We start from the raw sequence: 18380 nt of genomic DNA on the forward strand, positions 1-18380 counted from the left end.
CAAGCCTAGCCTACTACCATCTACGGGGGAACCAATGTTTATGGTAGCGGTGGACGCTTATCTGCAACACATACAAGACATTTTACAAACCCTGAAAATAGAATTGGCCAAGACTCAAAACCGGATGAAGCAGATGGCAAATAAAAGGAGTGAGAGGACATTTGAGGTAGGAGAAGGGGTATAGTCAGCCCCATCTGAGATCTCTCTCAAGGCAGCCTATCACTAAACTAAGCCCTAAGTTCTACGGCCCTTATACCATCACTACCAAGGTGGGACCAATAGCCTACAGGCTACAACTACCCGAGGGAACACACATTCACCCTGTGTTCCATGTGTCCTTACTCAGGAAGGCAACCGAGGACCAGGCAGCCAGCCAGCCAATCCCTTCCAATTCCACTCAGGGAGGAAGAGCCAACAGTCACACCAATAGCTATCCTGGACAAAAGAGTGATTTTCCAGCAAGGAGCCCCAATCACCCAAGTGCTAGTGCAGTGGTCTTCATTGCACTCGAATAATAACACTTGGGAATATCTACCGGAGTTCCTCCATGTCATGTACCTAGGGTTTAGCCTAGGATTGGATTGACAATCAAAAGGATCTGATGGAATAGAATCAAGAACAAAACATTGGAGAGGAAAAATGGACAGAAATAGGGGGAAAGAATGTAGAGAGAAATGAGGGAGAGCAGTAGAGAGAAATGAGAAGGAGAATGGAGAGAATTGTAGAGAGAGAGAATTAGAGTTTCATTCAAACAATTCAAGCATGCTTTCTTCCTACAATAGTAGCTTATTTATAGCCTCACTGCTCTTGCACCCATGTGCAATCTGTTTGGCCTCAACCATGCACCGATGTGCAAAACAACTGAAATTCTAACAAATTGCAAAATACCCTCTAACAACTATTTATATCTCTATTACAATTTTACCCCTCTATTGCTCCTAGGGTCATGACAATTTCCCTCGCCTTAAAAGGTTCTTTGCCCCCAAGAAACTTGTTACAACCAAGCTGTTGTTTCTTCATCCAATGCCCATCTTCACCAACTGGTTTCTTCCTCGCCTTTTCTTGTTCTTATCTCTTATTTCTCTCTTCTTTTGCTTTCTCTTTTCTTTTTCCTCAACAGTAACAGTACTCTGACTTGCGCCAACATCAAGTCCAACCATCCACTTCTTCCCTATTGCCATTGAAAATGGTTCCAATTGAGTTATCAGTCCTACAACGATATCATTTCCAGTTATAGGAAGAAATTCAAACTTCTCTTTAAGCAAATCAACGTTTTTGGCAACTGTTGTCCTGTCTTGTGTGCCCAAGCCAATAACATCCGTATGGGACGTTTCAAGCAAGGTGCCTGGAGCAATTCTTTCGTCCTCCTCAAGTACTTGGTAAAGAGGCTTTTCAAGCTCCTTCCTCTGCTATTTTCGTAGATCAATAGCATCAAGAGTCTCAACACCAGTAGGAGTCCTTGAGAGATTGTCAACTGATTGAATACCGTCCTCCAATTCCTCTTCCTCAATCTCTTCTTCCACCTCCTCTTCTTCCTCTTCCTCTTCTCCTTCTTCCTTAAAGTTGGACTGATCTTGTTGCAGAACCCCAAAAACATCACCATCGAGAACTTCTTTTTCAAAGGAATCGATGTGTTCCTTTAATTCTCCTTTTGCCCACACACCCTAGACCAAACCCCTGAAATTGCTGTTGTTACTACCGACACTGTCATTAAAGTCACTTTCCTTGTCAATTTTGCTGCCTAAATCGGGGTACTCCTTTTTCGACTGCTCCATTTTAAGGAAAGTCCTCTTTGTTAAGACTTCCACAATAATCATCGAAAAATTCGACGAGGAAGCTGTAGTGATAATTCTTAATCAATATCATCGCGAACTACTGCAATTGCTCATGCAACATACAACTAAATTCCTTGCATGCTCCCTATATCCCACTGCTTGTTTCCTTGTCAACTCGGCTAGACTCATTATCCAACTTTCCCCATGCTTGACTTTTTTAGCTAAATTGCTCATGATTCATGTTGTTTCTAACTGAAAATGCAACCTTCTTTTACTGCCATTGAGGCTCCAACTGTCTCATGTGCACATTGCTTCCCAAGGCTGCAATTGAGACTCCTTTGGTCTCATACATGCATTGCTCCCCAAGGTCGATTTAGTGGAAGCAATACACGTCGATGACCAAGGAGCAGGAGTCCTATACATACTAAATCCACACCCTTCTGTGAACTAATTGGCTCTAAACTATAATAATCGCCTCAATGCAATTCAATAGCCAAGGCACCCGCTCTTCTCTACCTTTCCAATTCGAACCAAGTTAACCAAAATTCATAGCCAAAATCTACCTCTTGTTTCCCGTTACTCACAGCCTAGAATTTCGATTGGAATCCACTGCCTGAAATTGTTGCTCCGTTATGATCTACCTTAATGAAGTCGGATCGGAATTATCGCAAAGGAGTGCCGAAATTCACAGCCAAAAATCACCCATCCAAATTCGCCTTCAAAAATCCACTCTCAGCTGCTATGAGCTTTGCTGGAATCAGATACCGAAATTGCTGGACTTCTTAGCCAAGACCCAGACCTATTCCCACTTCACGTCGTCCTTCCTCGTCGGAATTGGCACCTTTGTCTCACTCAATCCAAATCGATCAGTTGAGCCCCTACACTGTTCGCTATCTACTTGCGAGGAATCACCTGATAGCAATTATCATCGGTAAGCGGAATCGAAAGCCCAAAACCATTCATTCGGATTGCTAGACTTACCTCAAATCCTTCCTCTGGTTCTACCTACTCACTGACCGCATTTGATAATGGCCGCGACACCTTCCTCGTCCATGTCGCCAACTACAACGGAGCTCTCATATCAGCCTTCTGCTCTGGTAACGAGTCTCCTGGCGGTCCGCTTTAGCACTAACGAACTCGCTATCACCTCGGAACTTTTGCACCTGTCGTCCAACACCACCGTCTCTGCTGTCGCTGGCCGGAATTAGCTCTGCTCATGATTGTTGCAGATTAAACAATTGCCTCTCGCTAACTCCTTCTCGCCCAATCACCGACCACGGGCTGGAGGACCACCGCACTCCTTGAGTTCACCTTAATCGACAAGTCCTCGAAATCCAATTACGATTGCAGTACACTCCAATCGCACCACCAAAATGGTTCGACTTCGTCACCCAGTCAATTCTGTGTTGTTTCCAAAATCGCCTCTTACGACTTATTCCTTTCCGCCACCGATTGCCAGTCAGCTTCGACACCTATAGTTGATTGGTGTCTGTTGCGGCTACAGAATTTTTATCAAAATTCAATTGGATCTGCTTAGCTTGCTCTTCCTCAATTCCAAAACAAAATCACTAGAATCTTAGCCAAGCCAATCCACCTACCTCTTCTTCAGATTCGAGTTGACACTCACCCCCTCACATGTCGAAATTGATTCTAAGATTCAACTGGGAATCTACTGGTTGTTTCTCTATCACGAATGCACAATTGACTGAAATAGTCGAAGTTGCACCGGAAGAAGAAACTGACGGCTAAGGGACTACTCCAAGAGTCGCCTCTACCTTATTTTCTCATCTGCGCACTCTAATTATTGCCTAGGCCTCCTTTCACAAGAAATCACTTCCAATTTCGAGGATCCAATGCTTCAGATAATAGCTGTCGATATCCGTCAGAACTTAATCAATAACGAAAATCACCGAGGAACGATGCTCTAATACCATTTGTCATGTACCTAGGGTTTAGCCTAGGATTGGATTGACAATCAAAAGGATCTGATGGAATAGAATCAAGAACAGAACATTGGAGAGGAAAAATGGACAGAAATGGGGGAAAGAATGTAGAGAGAAATGAGGGAGAGCAGTAGAGAGAAACGAGAAGGAGAATGGAGAGAATTGTAGAGAGAGAGAATTAGAGTTTCATTCAAACAATTCAAGCATGCTTTCTTCCTACAACAGTGGCTTATTTATAGCCTCACTGCTCTTGCACCCATGTGCAATCTGTTTGGCCTTAACCATGCACCCATGTGCAAAACAACTGAAATTCTAACAAATTGCAAAATACCCTCTAACAACTATTTATATCCCTATTACAATTTTGCCCCTCTATTGCTCCTAGGGTCATGACACTCCAATAGTTCCCAAGCGCAGCCAGCTTGCTTAGGATTCTAAAGGACAAGAATTAGCTTAAGGGGAGGGGAGTTGTTGTGTACCTAAAGGGGGGATTATTGAAATAAGTATAAATGCTGGTAGGATAATTGTAATTGTGAAAAGTGTAGAGATTTGAATACGGGAAGTGATAACCGTTTTTGGTGTGAGATTCAAAGATTAGAAAACAATAAGAGAAGAGAATGATAGAAAGAATGCCTCGATCAAGTTTCTCATTGAATGAATGACAAAACATAAGGTAGGTGGTATTTATACTCAGCTATTAATACAAGGAGACCGAGCCTCACTAACATATAGGATAACAAACTTAAACACACATAGATACATCAGTTAGCAGCAGTTTAATTAGAATAAACAAACAGCAACACAAAATACTATCTGTTGTTATTTTCTTCAACATTTCCCCTCAGTTTAGACCTCCTATCTGACTTAGAACTCCTGTGCTTCTTTATGATATCTAAGTCTCTGGCAAACTGTGACTGTATAGGGGAGATCTACAGACCAATCTTCTTACATAGAAAATGTAAACGGTCACGAGGCAAACACTTGGTAAAAATGTCAGCCACCTAATGCAAAGTAGGCACATATCTGATCTCAACCGCACCTTTTTTAACTTTTTCTCGAACAAAATGCACATCTATTTCTATTTGCTTAGTGTGGGAATGAAAAACAGGGTTTTCTGCTATGCTTTTGGCTATCATATTGTCACACCACAAAATAGGAGTATTATGTAAAGGATATCCCAATTCAGAAAATAGGGATTGTAACCACAATATTTCAGTAACTCCTTGAGCCATGGCTCCGTATTCTGCTTCACCAACAGACTAAGCCACCACCAACTGCTTCTTAGAACTCCAGGCTATCAAATTTGAACCAAGGAACACATAAACATCACTAGTTGACCTCCATGTAATCTTACATCCAACATGGTCAGCATATGTGAATACAATCAAAGAAAGGCCACCTGCCATAGGTCTAAATACCAGCCCCAAATTAATTGTGCCCTTAAGATATTGAAGTATACGTTTACAAGCTAACCAATGCTCCATTTTAGGGGAGGATAAGAACTGACTCAGCATATTCACCACAAAAGAAATATCAGGCCAGGTATGAGTCAAATATTGAAGAGAACCAATTATAATCCGATATAGAGTAGGATCTAAAAACAGCTCTCCCTCATCAGTAAATGAAAACCCAGAAGTCAGAGGTGTATCACAAGGCTTACAATCTTGCATAGAAGCCTTCTTCAAGAGATCTAAGATATATTTTGACTGTGTAAGGTACATACCTTCAACATTTCTATATGCTTCAAAATCTAGAAAAATAACTTACTAAACCTAAGGTTTTGAGAGCAAATTGATCATCCAAATCCTGAATACATGCGTTTAAAGCAACAGGGTCAGAACCCGTGACAAATATATCATCAACATACACCAAAAGAAAGAGCACTATTGCATCAGTGCGTTTAATGAAAAGAGATGCATCAGAAACAGCTCTTGAAAAACCCCAACCTTGCAATGCTGATTTCAATTTAGTGTACCAAGCTCGTGGAGCTTGTTTCAGTCCAGACAGAGATTTCTTTAGCTTACACACATAACAAGGAAATCTAGAATCAACAAAACCAACTATCTGAGACATATAAACATCCTCCACAAGCTCCTCATTCAAAAATGCATTATTAATGTCCACTTGCTAAATATCCTAGCCAAAGTGAACTACCAAAGAAAACAATACTCTGATAGTCAGAGCCTTAACTACTAGACTAAATGTTTCCATGTAATCTATTCCCGGTATTTGAAGAAACCCTTTAGCAACCAATTGTGCCTTGTGTTTAAGGATAAACCTGATGCCTTGTATTTAGTCTGAAACGCCCATTTAAAGCCAATTAAATTCATATCTTGGGAAAAAGGAACCAGTTTCCAAGTGTTATTACGTTGAAGAGCAGAAAACTCTTCATCCATAGCCTAAGTCCAATGAGGATCAGAGAGAGCTTCATTAACTAAGCTAGGTTCTAGGTTACTTATTAAAGCATGAGGAGATGAAAGAAGTTGTTTAGATTTAGACCGGGTGATCATAGGATGAACAGAGGGTGCAGGTAAAATTTTAGGTCGAGAGGAATGTGTATAAGTAGTGGTACATGGCTGTTGGTTTGGAGAGACAGGTAAAAAGGAAGTGACAGAATTATCAAAGGAAGGTGAGGACAAGAAGGGTAATGAAGGTTAAGTTAGATGAGGAGAAGGCACTGAGGGTTGTGCTACTTGAGGAACCTTAGACTAGAAAGAAGGAAGTGAATGAAAAACAGCAATAGACGGACACAAAGAAGAAGACTGAACAGGACTAGCTGTTGAGGAAGCAAACAAAAGTAGATAAGGAAATTCGGTAGGATTAAACTGAACATGTCTAGAAATATAAATCCTACCCGAAGGATGTAGACACTTGTACCCTACATGAACTGAACTATATCCAATAAAGACACACTTAGCTGAGTGCAAATCAAACTTATGTCGATTGTAAGGTCTTAGGTAGGGAAAGCATGAACATCCAAAAGGTTGAAGGTGCAAATAGTTAGGTTCTTTATGAAGTAGCAATTCAAATGGAGATTTAAGTTTCAAATGAGCTGAAGGTAACAAGTTGATGGTATAAACAGCTACTTGAAAGGCTTCTACCCAGAATTTAAGAGGCATATTCGCATGAGATAGAAGGGTAAGCCCCATTTCAGCAACATGTCTGTAAAAGATAAAGAAGAATTCAAAAGAGGACTATCATGAAAACTCCTAAATTATAGGAATAAGATTTACAAAGATAAGATTTTCTAGTTCTAATTATTCTCCTAAATTTTAGAGATAGATTATTTATATTTTAGATAACATAAATATCTTGTAAAGTAGATTAGATTAGACTCCTACATTATGTAGATGTCTTGTGTATATATTGATATCATATCTAAGGGAAATAACAATGATTTTTATTCTCTCTAGGATTAATTTTCTGCATGGTATCAGAGCAGAATTTTCTTCTCTTTTTTCCCTGTTAGTCCTAGCCAATTTCCGTCAATTCACTAAGGCGTTTCTGTCCGATTTGTTCCCTTTCATAGCCGCTGGACTTGATCAACTTGTGTCATGGCCAGAGTGAGCAGCCAACCCTCTGAGATTGTCCCTTTCCAAACCACCAATTCTGTGAACATGGACAACAACAGTCCATTCACAATCACCGGTCATAAACTAAATGGCCAGAATTTCATTCAGTGGTCACAATCTGTTATGATGTTCATATGTGGAAAAGGGAAGGATGATTACCTCACTGGAGCAGTCAGCAAACCGAAAGAGGATGCAGCACAGTACCAGATCTGGAAGGCTGAAAACAACATGGTGATGTCTTGGTTGATTAACTCGATGAACAATGAGATAGGTGAAAATTTCTTGTTATACAATACAGCCCAAGAAATTTGGGAGGCTGTTAAAGAAGCCTACTCCCACGTTGAGAATACTTCTGAGTTGTTTGAGATAGAAAGTGTTCTCAATGACTTACGACAAGGTGAGTCCCAAGTAACTCAATATTTCAATTCTTTGAATAAGTTTTGGCTTCAATTGGATAAGTGTGATACTATCCAATGGAAGTGCATTGAAGATTCTGCCAAATACAAAGAAATAGTGGAGAAGAAGCGGCTGTATAAGTTCTTGATTGGTTTAAATAAAAACCTAGATGGTGTGAGAGGTAGGATTCTTGGCACAAAACCTCTACCAAGCCTCAGGGAGGCGTTTGCTGAGGTTCGCAGAGAAGAAAGTAGGCTGAAACTAATGTTAAAGCCCTCAAATTCAGTCCTGGAACATTCTGCCCTATTTACCCGAGGAGGCAGCCTATCAAATCCCAAGCAGAAGAAGGGTCGTCCTTGGTATGATCATTGCCACAAACCTGGTCACACAAAGGATACATGCTGGGATATCCATGGCAAGCCCCTGGATTGGAAACCAGCACATGAAAGGAAGAGTAAGGGTAATTTTACAGCAACCGAAGAGACAACTTTGGCCTCAAACTCAAGCTTATTTAGCAAAGAGCAGATGGAGCGGCTGCAGCATAATTTTGGGAAAACCCAGCTACAGGGTTCTACGGTGGCAGCAAGTTCTATAGCCCACAAAGGTAACCCTCTACATGCTTTTATTGCTAATAGTAAACTATCTATCCTATGGATTGTTGACTCAGGAGCTTCCGATCACATGACTAGTAATGGTGGACTGTTAACAAACATTCAGCCATGTGACAAAGAGTGGAAGGTAAGGATTGCTGACGGATCATTAGCAAAAGTAGCAGGAATTGGATCAGTTGTTCTGTCCACTGGTTTGACACTAAAAGATGTCCTATTTGTGCCTAATCTAGACTGCAACCTTTTATCTGTTAGTAAGCTCACTATTGATATGGAGTGTGTTGCAAAATTCTCAAAAGATGTATGTGAATTTCAAGATCGGATTTCGGGGAAGATGATTGGCAGTGCTGAGGCATGTTCGGGACTCTACATTCTTCAAGGGACTGACTCCAAAAAAACTGAAGTAAAATCCAGCTATTGTCATTCCACTTCACCTCCTTGTTTCTCTAGTTTTCATTCCAATAATAGCGCAATTATGTTGTGGCACTATAGATTAGGACATCCAAACTTTGCTTATCTTCAAAAATTGTTTCCTTCTTTGTTCAAAAATTCAGAGTTACACATGTTTCAATGTGAAATTTGTCAATATTCCAAGCATGTTCGGACTCATTATCCTAGTCCCAAGTATACTCCATCCTATCCGTTTTCTTTGATTCATAGTGATGTGTGGGGGCCTTCTAGAGTCAAAAATATTACCGGAGCTCGTTGGTTTATTTCTTTCATTGATGACCATACCCGTCTTACTTGGGTCTTTCTCATGAAAGAGAAATCTGAAACTGGCCACACTTTTCAAACCTTCCATACCATGGTGAAAAGACAATTCAATGCTAACATTCAAGTTCTTAGAACAGATAATGCTAAAGAATATTTCAATTCAATTCTAGGCACTTATTTGTCCCAACAAGGCATCATTCATCAAAGTTCTTGTATTGATACACCCCAACAAAACGGGATTGCAGAACGCAAAAATAGACACCTATTGGAAGTGGCCCGATCTTTATTATTTTCTACTCATACTCCTAAACATTTTTGGGGTGAAGCTATTCTTACGGCTACCTATCTTATCAATAGAATGCCCTCACGCATCCTCAAATTTCAAACTCCTAGTCAGCTTCTTCTTGCCTCTTTTCCTCACACCCGGGTGCTTTCTCACCTTCCTCTCAAGATTTTTGCCTGCACTTCATTTGTTCACATTCACTCTCAATTTCGGAGTAAACTCGACCCAAAATCCATCAAATGTATATTCCTTGGCTATTCTCCACACCAACGAGGTTACAAATGTTATTCTCCCAGACTTAAGCGGTTTTTCACATCCATGGATGTAACCTTTTTTGAAACACAACCTTATTATCCCAAAACCAATATTCAAGGGGAGAATACTCCAAATCCTCAAGAATATCAGTTTTGGGATTCTTTTTGGGATCCTCAGCCTAACCACCAGCAACCAGAACTTGGAATTTCTCTATCTAACCAACAACAACAGCCTGAAAATCAGCCACTACTACCTGTAAACCCTATAAATCCGTCTCCCTCTCCTCATGAACTTCAAGTTTATTCTAGGAAAAGGTCTAAACAGAAAGAATGTGGGGAACCAACATGTCCTGAGGCTGACAAAAATTCTGATCTGGATCCGGAACTGTTGGAAAAGGGGAAGACTATGCCTGCTGGACAAAATTCTGAAATTTCAGAAAATTTAGCCTTGGATGAGGATTTACATTGGCCTATAGCATTGAGAAAGGGAGTACGATCATGCACTCAACACCCCATTCACAACTACATTTCCTACAAAGGTCTCTCACCTAATTTCAGTGTTTTTATATCAAATATCAATAAGGTGCAGGTTCCTAGAACAGTTCAGGAGGCTTTTCAACATCCTAAGTGGAAGGAGGTAGTTCTTAAGGAAATGAAGGCAGGCTTTGAAGAGAAATGGGACTTGGGTAGTTACTGAATTACCTCTTGGAAAACATCCTGTAGGTTGCAAGTGGGTATTTACAATTAAATACCGAGAAAATGGAGAAATTGACAGGTATAAAGCTCGTCTAGTGGTAAAAGGGTTCACTCAATCTTATGGTATAGATTACCAAGAGACTTTTGCTCCAGTAGCAAAATTGAATACAATCAGAGTCTTACTATCCCTAGCTGTAAACTTGGATTGGCCACTCTACCAATTGGATGTGAAAAATGCTTTTTTAAATTGAGACCTCGAATAAGAGGTATATATGGAAATCCCTCATGGATTTGAAACTAATCTCACAAGGAACAAGGTATGCAAATTAAAGAAATCACTGTATGGGCTCAAACAGTCTCCTAGAGCCTGGTTCAAGAAATTTACAAAGGTAGTCAAGAAATATGGATATGTTCAATGTCAAGCAGACCACACCTTATTCATCAAAAAATCCTTGGGAGGTAAAATATCCATACTTATTGTATATGTTCATGATATAATTGTTACAAGAGACAATATCTCTGAAATCAAGAAGCTTAAGGAAGTGTTGGCAAAAGAATTTGAAATCAAAGATCTTGGAAGCCTAAGGTATTTCTTAGGTATGGAAGTTGCAAGGTCCAAAGAAGGAATATCAATTTCTCAACGAAAGTATATCCTAGATCTCCTCACTGAAACGGGAATGTTGGGATGCAAACCAGCTGATACACCAATGGAAACCACTTTAAAGCTAGATGTGGGCAAAGAAAGTGCTCCAGTGGACAAAGGAAGATATCAAAGATTAGTAAGAAAGCTTATATACTTGTCTCATACAAGACCAGATATAGGTTTTCTCGTGAGTGTGGTAAGCCAATTCATAAATGATCCTAGAGAAGGACATTTGGAAGCTGTATATCGGATTCTGAGATATCTTAAGATGACACCAGGCAAAGGGCTAATGTTCAGAAAAACTACTAACCGAGGGGTGAAGATTTACAGTGATGCTGATTGGGCAGGATCAATTTGTGATAGAAGGTCAACCTCCGGATATTGCTCATTTGTTTGGGGAAATTTAGTTACTTGGCGCAGCAAGAAGCAATCTGTGGTATCTAGGAGCAGCGCAGAGGCTGAATTTAGGGCTATGGCCCATGGGTTCTGTGAGGGTATATGGCTAAAACGATTGCTACAAGAGTTACATGTATCTATGGCACAACCAATACAAGTATTATGTGACAACCAATCGGCTATTAGTATTGCCAAAAACCCAATCCACCATGACCGAACAAAACATGTCGAAATTGACAGGCACTTTATTAAAGAGAAGTTAGAAGAAGGAGTTTTTCAACTGAACTATACTTCCACAAATAGCCAAGTTGCAGATATTCTAACTAAGCCACTACCAAGAAGAGTGTTTGATGAGCAAAGTACCAAGCTTGGCCTGAATAATATATTCAGCCCAGCTTGAGGGGGAGTGTAGAAGATAAAGAAGAATTCAAAAGAGGACTATCATGAAGACTCCTAAATTATAGGAGATAAGATTTACAAAGATAAGATTTTCTAGTTCTAATTATTCTCCTAAATTTTAGAGATAGATTATTTATATTTTAGATAACATAAATATCTTGTAAAGTAGATTGGATTAGACTCCTACATTATGTAGATGTCTTGTGTATATATTGATATCATATCTAAGGGAAATAACAATGATTTTTATTCTCTCTAGGATTAATTTTCTACAATGTCTATGTTTTCTTTCAGCAACAACATTCTGTTAGTGTGCATAAGGACATGTAAATCTAGGTTGTATACCACATGATTGAAGATAATGCAACAAGGCTTTAAATTCCCCACCATTGTCAGTTTGTAAACTTTTAAGTTTGAAGTTATATTGCAACTCAGCTAATTTATGAAAGACAATGAAGGTTGAGAGAACATCATATCAGACTTTAGTTTCAGAGGGTACAACCAAGAGTATCGAGAATAAGCATCAACAAGAATAAAGTAATATCTAAACCCTTCAGTGGAAACAATGGGTGTTGGACCCCATACATCAGCATAAACCAATTTTAAAGGATGTGTTGCTATTATTGGACAACAAGAAAAAGGTAAGTGATATAGCTTACCAAGTTTACAGGAATCACAAAATGCAAAATCTGAGTTTGAACAAGAAACTCGAATTTTATTCAAAACATATTTCAATACATGATAAGCAGGATGCCCCGACCTGGCATGCCACTACTATACAACATTATTTGAAGTAGTTCGTCCTACATCAACACTACTAGACAACATATCAGAAAAAAACAGATTATGTTTGTAACATCCTGCATCAAGCGATAGGAAGGACCGGAACAATTTACCCTGATAGGCCTACGCAAACTTCCTAAGGGTCACCTATTTTTGAGCTTCCCCAGCTCAAACACGTTTAACTCGGGAGTTTTTTGCCTACATTCAACCCAAAAGGTATCCAACTGGTGTTGTTTCCTTCTTTATTTATCCTCGATATATACTACCCTTCTCTAGGCTCTTAGGATATTACACTGTTGTTTACATTTGTGTAAAAAAGAAGAACTCATAACAGCAACACTTAAAGACTTGAAAGGCTTTGATGAAATAGCAAGCTTGGACTTAGTAGAACCAAAAGCTGATGTCAATTGATATAAACCATCCTTAAGTATTCCTCGAAGTAACACTAACCCTGAGTCCTTGTCCTTAATCACGCATGAAGTAGAATTAAACTCAACAACGACATTATTGTCTTCGGTTAATTGAGAAACACTAAGTAGGCTTTTGTTCATATGCAGAACATGTAAGACATTAGGCAAATCAAGAATTGAAACAAGTGTAGTATGGGTATATAGATTGCTGTAACCAACATAAGATATAGGCAATTTTCTATCATCACCAACAGCTACTTTGTCACTACTGTGATATGGAGAATGAAGAGATAGGTTGTTGAGACTGGTAGTAATATGATTGGTCGCTCCAGAGTCAACAAACCATGGAGCATCTCCATGAGAAGAAGAAAGTAAGGACTGAGTTTCAAAGGTCTGCCCATAAGGTGACATAGAACCTACCTCAGCCATGTAAGTCTCATTAGATTCATTAGGACTAGTCAAAAAGGCTTGATAATCTAGCTGAAATTAATTGTTAGGCTAAAATTGACTGTTAGGTTTTATAGCATTCTGATTCTGAGGAGAAACTCTCTGAAACCTCTTATCAAACCAATGATAACACCTGTTAACCAAATGACCTAGTTTGCCACAAAGCTAGCAGTATACACGCCGACCACCAAACCGACCACCACGGCCACGACTCCTTCTATTCATATAACCACCCCCTTGAGAACTAAAACTACCTTTACTATTAGCTAATCTATCACCAAATCTTGATCCACATGAAGCAACATTAACATTCATTGAACTAGCCATATCAAAATTAACAAAAGAAAGAACACATTGATTCTTGGTAGCTAGTCGTTGCTCATGCATAAACAAGAGATATTGCACCTTCTCAATATTAATTTCATCCATTTGATAAGTAATCAAGCTAACGATAGTTTCATACTCATGATCCAATCCATTCAATATAACTAACAGTAGGTCTTTATCTCCTAGGGGCTCACCAATAGTAGCCAAAGCATATCCAATTGTCTTTATTTTTAAAATGTAGTCGTTAACAGAAAGAGAGTCTTTTTTTATTGACCTCAACTGTTGTTTCAACTGAAAGGATTTAACCACTGTTTGTTGAGAATACAAATTCTCAAGTGAAATCCATACCTCCGATGAAGACTCGCAATGAATTACCTAAGCGAGTACTTCCTGCTCCATTGTTGAAAACAGCCATCCTAGGAGAAGCCGATCTGATCTGATCCAATTCATGTAAGCTGGATTAAGAATCAAGGCACTTGAGCCTTCTGCATTTGAATTCGACTCAGAATTCAAATTCGATTCAGGATTTGGAAGATACTTAGGAGGAGGCGAATGTTTATTAAGAAATTGCGACGAGTCATATGCCCTAACTGTGGCGAGAACTTGCGCATTCCAGAATAGGTAATTACTTGTTCCTAACTTGATCGGGCTATAATTAAGTGCTTTAGCAACCGAGAAGAAATCGAGTTGCAAATTAGAAAGAGAAGGTGCAGAAGATCAAGAGAAAGACGAAGCCCTATAGTTCAGATCAGAAGCCACAGCAGCCTCTGATACCACGTGAGATTCGAAGATTAGAAAACAATAGGAGAAGAGAATGATAGAAAGAATGCCTCGATCAAGTTTCTCATTGAATGTGTTAAAATGTTGTCTAGAGTATAAGTTAAATAAGATCAGTTATAGCAGTGTTTTTTGAGGGCCAATGAGGTATTAAATAGAAGTTGTAACCCAAACTGTAATTAGTGATAAGTTGAGGGTGTAAACTATAAATATTTGAAAGTCTTCATTGGGGTTCCACCTCCTATTACAAATAGAGGGCAAGGGGATAGATTTTACTATTCTATTCTATTGTACTGAGTGAACATTCAATTAGAGAAAAAGACTGGTGTTCAAGACTGCCTTGTAATTTTGGAGAGTGAGTGTTGATTGTACTCGAGAATAAGAGGTTTTCTCAAGTTGTTGTACCGATCATCCTTGGTAATAAGAAGACTGCTCTTAGGGTATTTGAAGGCTGGATGTAGGGTTGTTTTAAAGCAATCTGAACCAGGATATATCTTGCGCCTATTGTTTGGTTTGCGTCTTGATTGTTTCTGGTTTTCTTTCATTTAAATTATGTTCTTGTTTTCTGTCTTGTGTTTCTGTTGGTTGGATTGATTTCGGGTGAGGAGTTGAGAGAATTGGCATTAAGAAACATTGATTGAGTTGTCAAGAGTGCTCCTAAACATAACATAATGAATGAAAAAACATAAGGTAGCTGGTATTTACACTGAGCTATTAATACAAGGAGACCGAGCCTCACTAACATATAGGATAACAAACTTAACAAACATAGATACATCGATTAGCAGCAGTTTAATCAGAGTAAACAAACAGCAACACAAAATACTATCTGCTGCTATTTTATTCAACATTTGGCACCAACCACCCGCTAGGGCCAAGTATATAAGCTTGCCCTGATTCATTTTGAAGGCATCGAATCCGATTTGAACTAATTCATACTCAATTTCCCTCTCAAATTCTCTCTCCCTCTCATTTCATTCTCAATTCTTCTCCCTCAATTCTCTAATTTCTCTTCCTTTTAACATAATTCCCGCCTAATTCTCTCTACAAAATGAGAGAACACCTTGCCAAATCCAAGGGATTCAACATATTGATTTTTAATTTTGTACAGTTATCCTCTCCTGCCTCTTCAAAGAATGTGCCAAATCCTCAAATATCAATATAAAATCTTTCTCTTTTCAAATTCCTATATATTATGTTCATGTAAAGCTAAAACATGTGAAAGAGTAACTAACTATTCAACTACTCTCTTCCATCAAAATTCTTCAAATACCGAAGAAAACTCTTATTAGTATTTTTATCTATTCCTCTACCTTGTCACATTTTCCAGCACATCCCTTGAAGTTTAACTGAAGAGATGGATAGAGATTCTGCATTCTGCCTCAAAACAGAGACTAATACAAGCAAACCAACACCAGCAACAAAAGAGAGACCTAACCAAAATACACAAAATGCAATAGAACATTCAAGAAAGTGAAGTATGCAGACTTTCTTTTGTCAAATTTTCTTTGAAACTTATTTTTACTTTAAATTTATTCTCTTGTTTTAAATGGTTTTAACTGATTTTACACATAGCTTGGGATCCCCACTTTTGGGGATCCAGATTGCATGGCCACAAAAGAACTGCAATCCGAAACGCTTGATCTGAATCACGATTCCAAGGGGGTGAGCAAATCTGGTAAATATGTTCTTGAGATCACTAGAGTTCTCTAGAAGAATCTAGGGTTCCCTTAGAAGATTCTAGAGAAAAGATATTGTAGATATTTATAGACTTTCCTAGTAAGTTGTGTAAGTATATTTACATGTACATTAGATGAGTGGTATGTGGCACAACCCTAGCCACACATTCTTCGCAAGGATGCCTTTAAATAGGGGAAGGCTTCATTGTAAAGGCATCCAAGAAGGGTATAACATTTTGGAGTTTAATACAAGAGCCCTTTCCAAAACACCCTTGAGTGTCTCCTTTGCCATTCTCTTTCACATTCTTTTGATCTAACACTACATTTTGAGGGAGTAAGGCTGAACTTAGGCTATCTCTAGTGAAGGAACCAAGAAGCTTAAGTGCCACATGGGTGCTTGAAGATTAACCCCGTGACACAAGGTTGGATATAGGGTAATGACCCTAAAAACATGAGAGTTAATGTGGTTGAAACAAGTGATTGAGGAGTTAGGAGTCATTCCAATCGTCTATGAAATTGGTTTGCGACAATCAGGCTACAATGCATATTTGCTTCTAATCTCACGTCTCATGAGGCAACCAAACATATTGAGATTGATTATCATTTTATTAGGGAGAAGTTGCTTTCTAGAGATATTGTGACAGCATCTGTGAGTTTTAATAATCAGTCATCTAACTTGTTCACTGTCTCTCAAAGACCCTCGTGCCAGTTACATATGTACTAAGTTAAGCACATTCAACATTCATGCACAGGGTACCCCTCAAGCACATGGGTGACTGCAAATCAGTCCAATGCCTTAAACCACTTTTTGCACTGGACCTAGCCAGAATGAGGGAGAAACCCTGTGTCTTTAAGCAGTATGGGTGAAAAGGAAGCAAAAATTAACGAGAAAATATTGAATAAAGTACATATTTGGGTTTGCAGAGGTTTCTTTTTGGTATGTTTGGAATAACAAAGGGGTACCCTGTGCATATTTTGCAAAACCACATGAGTGTTGGTAGTTTGCAGTGTATAATGGGAAAGAAAGACAAGTGTGCTTTTAAAGATATGTTTTCATGAAAATATATCTTTTGGTGAAAAGATATTTTGGTGCAAGGCATCTTTCGGTGAAAGATGTTTGCAGACATCACATAACCAAAAGAAAATCTTTTGGTGAAATAAGTTGCCATTGGTGAATGGGTGTCTTTTGGTCGAAAAGTTGTATTCCTTCGAATAGACATGAATAGTCATTTCTTTTGAAACAAAAAGCAAGAGATATGTCTTTTGGATCGTAATACAGAGGGTATGTCTCTTACTCTTAAAACAAAAGGACACAACTACTTACAATGATATGTCTTGATGGAAAGGTGTCTTTGGATTCATAGCCATTCAACATATAGATGGCTTTGTGGCATTTTACAAACAATTGTTTAAGCATCTATTCTTTCCTTTCAATCTCTTAAACTTTCTTTCAAAAGGTTCTTGTTTAAGCGTCGTTGAATCCTGGGGCAATCACTGCATTGCCTCAGGACAATGTTTTGTTTGAAAAACGCGCATCAAATCTTCCGTTCGCCATTTTTTACATTAGTTCTTAACAATGAGTGCCCCAACGTAGAATTACTAACAGCAAGTAGGAAAGTGATACAAGATTTGTAAAGTTGAAGGAAGTGAGAGTAATTTCTAGAATGTGGGGGCACCACCTGTAATTAGGCTAAACCTCGTAGGTACCAGCTGTAATTTACTCTAAAAGTAATGTCCAAAGAGAACTGAAAAGTATTACACGGTTCCCGCAAGATAGAGAAGAGAGAACCTGGGGCTGTTTGTGAATTTCATCTAGTTCATTATTTTAAAGAGTTATCGATCCCTCTGCCCAGCACAACAATGCATAGCAATGCAATTAAATATATATATTACGCACAGAAAAAGAAAGCAACAAGGAAATTGAATAGACCTGGCGCTGGGACCACCGACGCTCGGGAGAGAACTCAAGCGGAGGCGCATTGTCTGAAACAACAATAAAGCACTGAGTTACGAGCTTCCGATAGTCGGCCGGGTCGTCCTGCCGGAGTAGAAACGACATGGCGCGATCGCCGCTGCAGCCGAGGCACTGCCGCCCCTTGCAGAGGCACTCGGCTGGCGACGGCGGTGGCGGTGGAAGCAGGGAGATGATGGTGTGGGCTAGGTCTCGAGCGCGGTTGCGGAATAGCCTCCACAAAACCTCCGGCACCCTCCGCTTCTTCGCCATCGCCGGAGAACTTGGTGCGTCGAGCGGGAATCGAACCCAAATAATTACCGAGGG

At 39.3% G+C, this 18380-nt stretch overlaps 1 protein-coding gene across 1 annotated transcript in view; it reads right to left on the bottom strand.

Annotated features, from left to right (window-relative positions):
- The window catches only part of LOC127786888 (telomerase reverse transcriptase), an 83162-nt gene extending 64782 nt beyond the window's left edge, over positions 1 to 18380 (bottom strand). The window contains exon 1 of the mRNA XM_052314603.1: positions 18033 to 18380. Within this exon, the coding sequence (XP_052170563.1) occupies positions 18033 to 18326 (294 nt within the window). The 5' untranslated portion in view covers positions 18327 to 18380. The remainder of the gene's footprint in view (positions 1 to 18032) is intronic.

The sequence above is a fragment of the Diospyros lotus genome, chromosome 12 (genome assembly GCF_014633365.1).
Source record: "Diospyros lotus cultivar Yz01 chromosome 12, ASM1463336v1, whole genome shotgun sequence".
NCBI lineage: Eukaryota > Viridiplantae > Streptophyta > Magnoliopsida > Ericales > Ebenaceae > Diospyros > Diospyros lotus.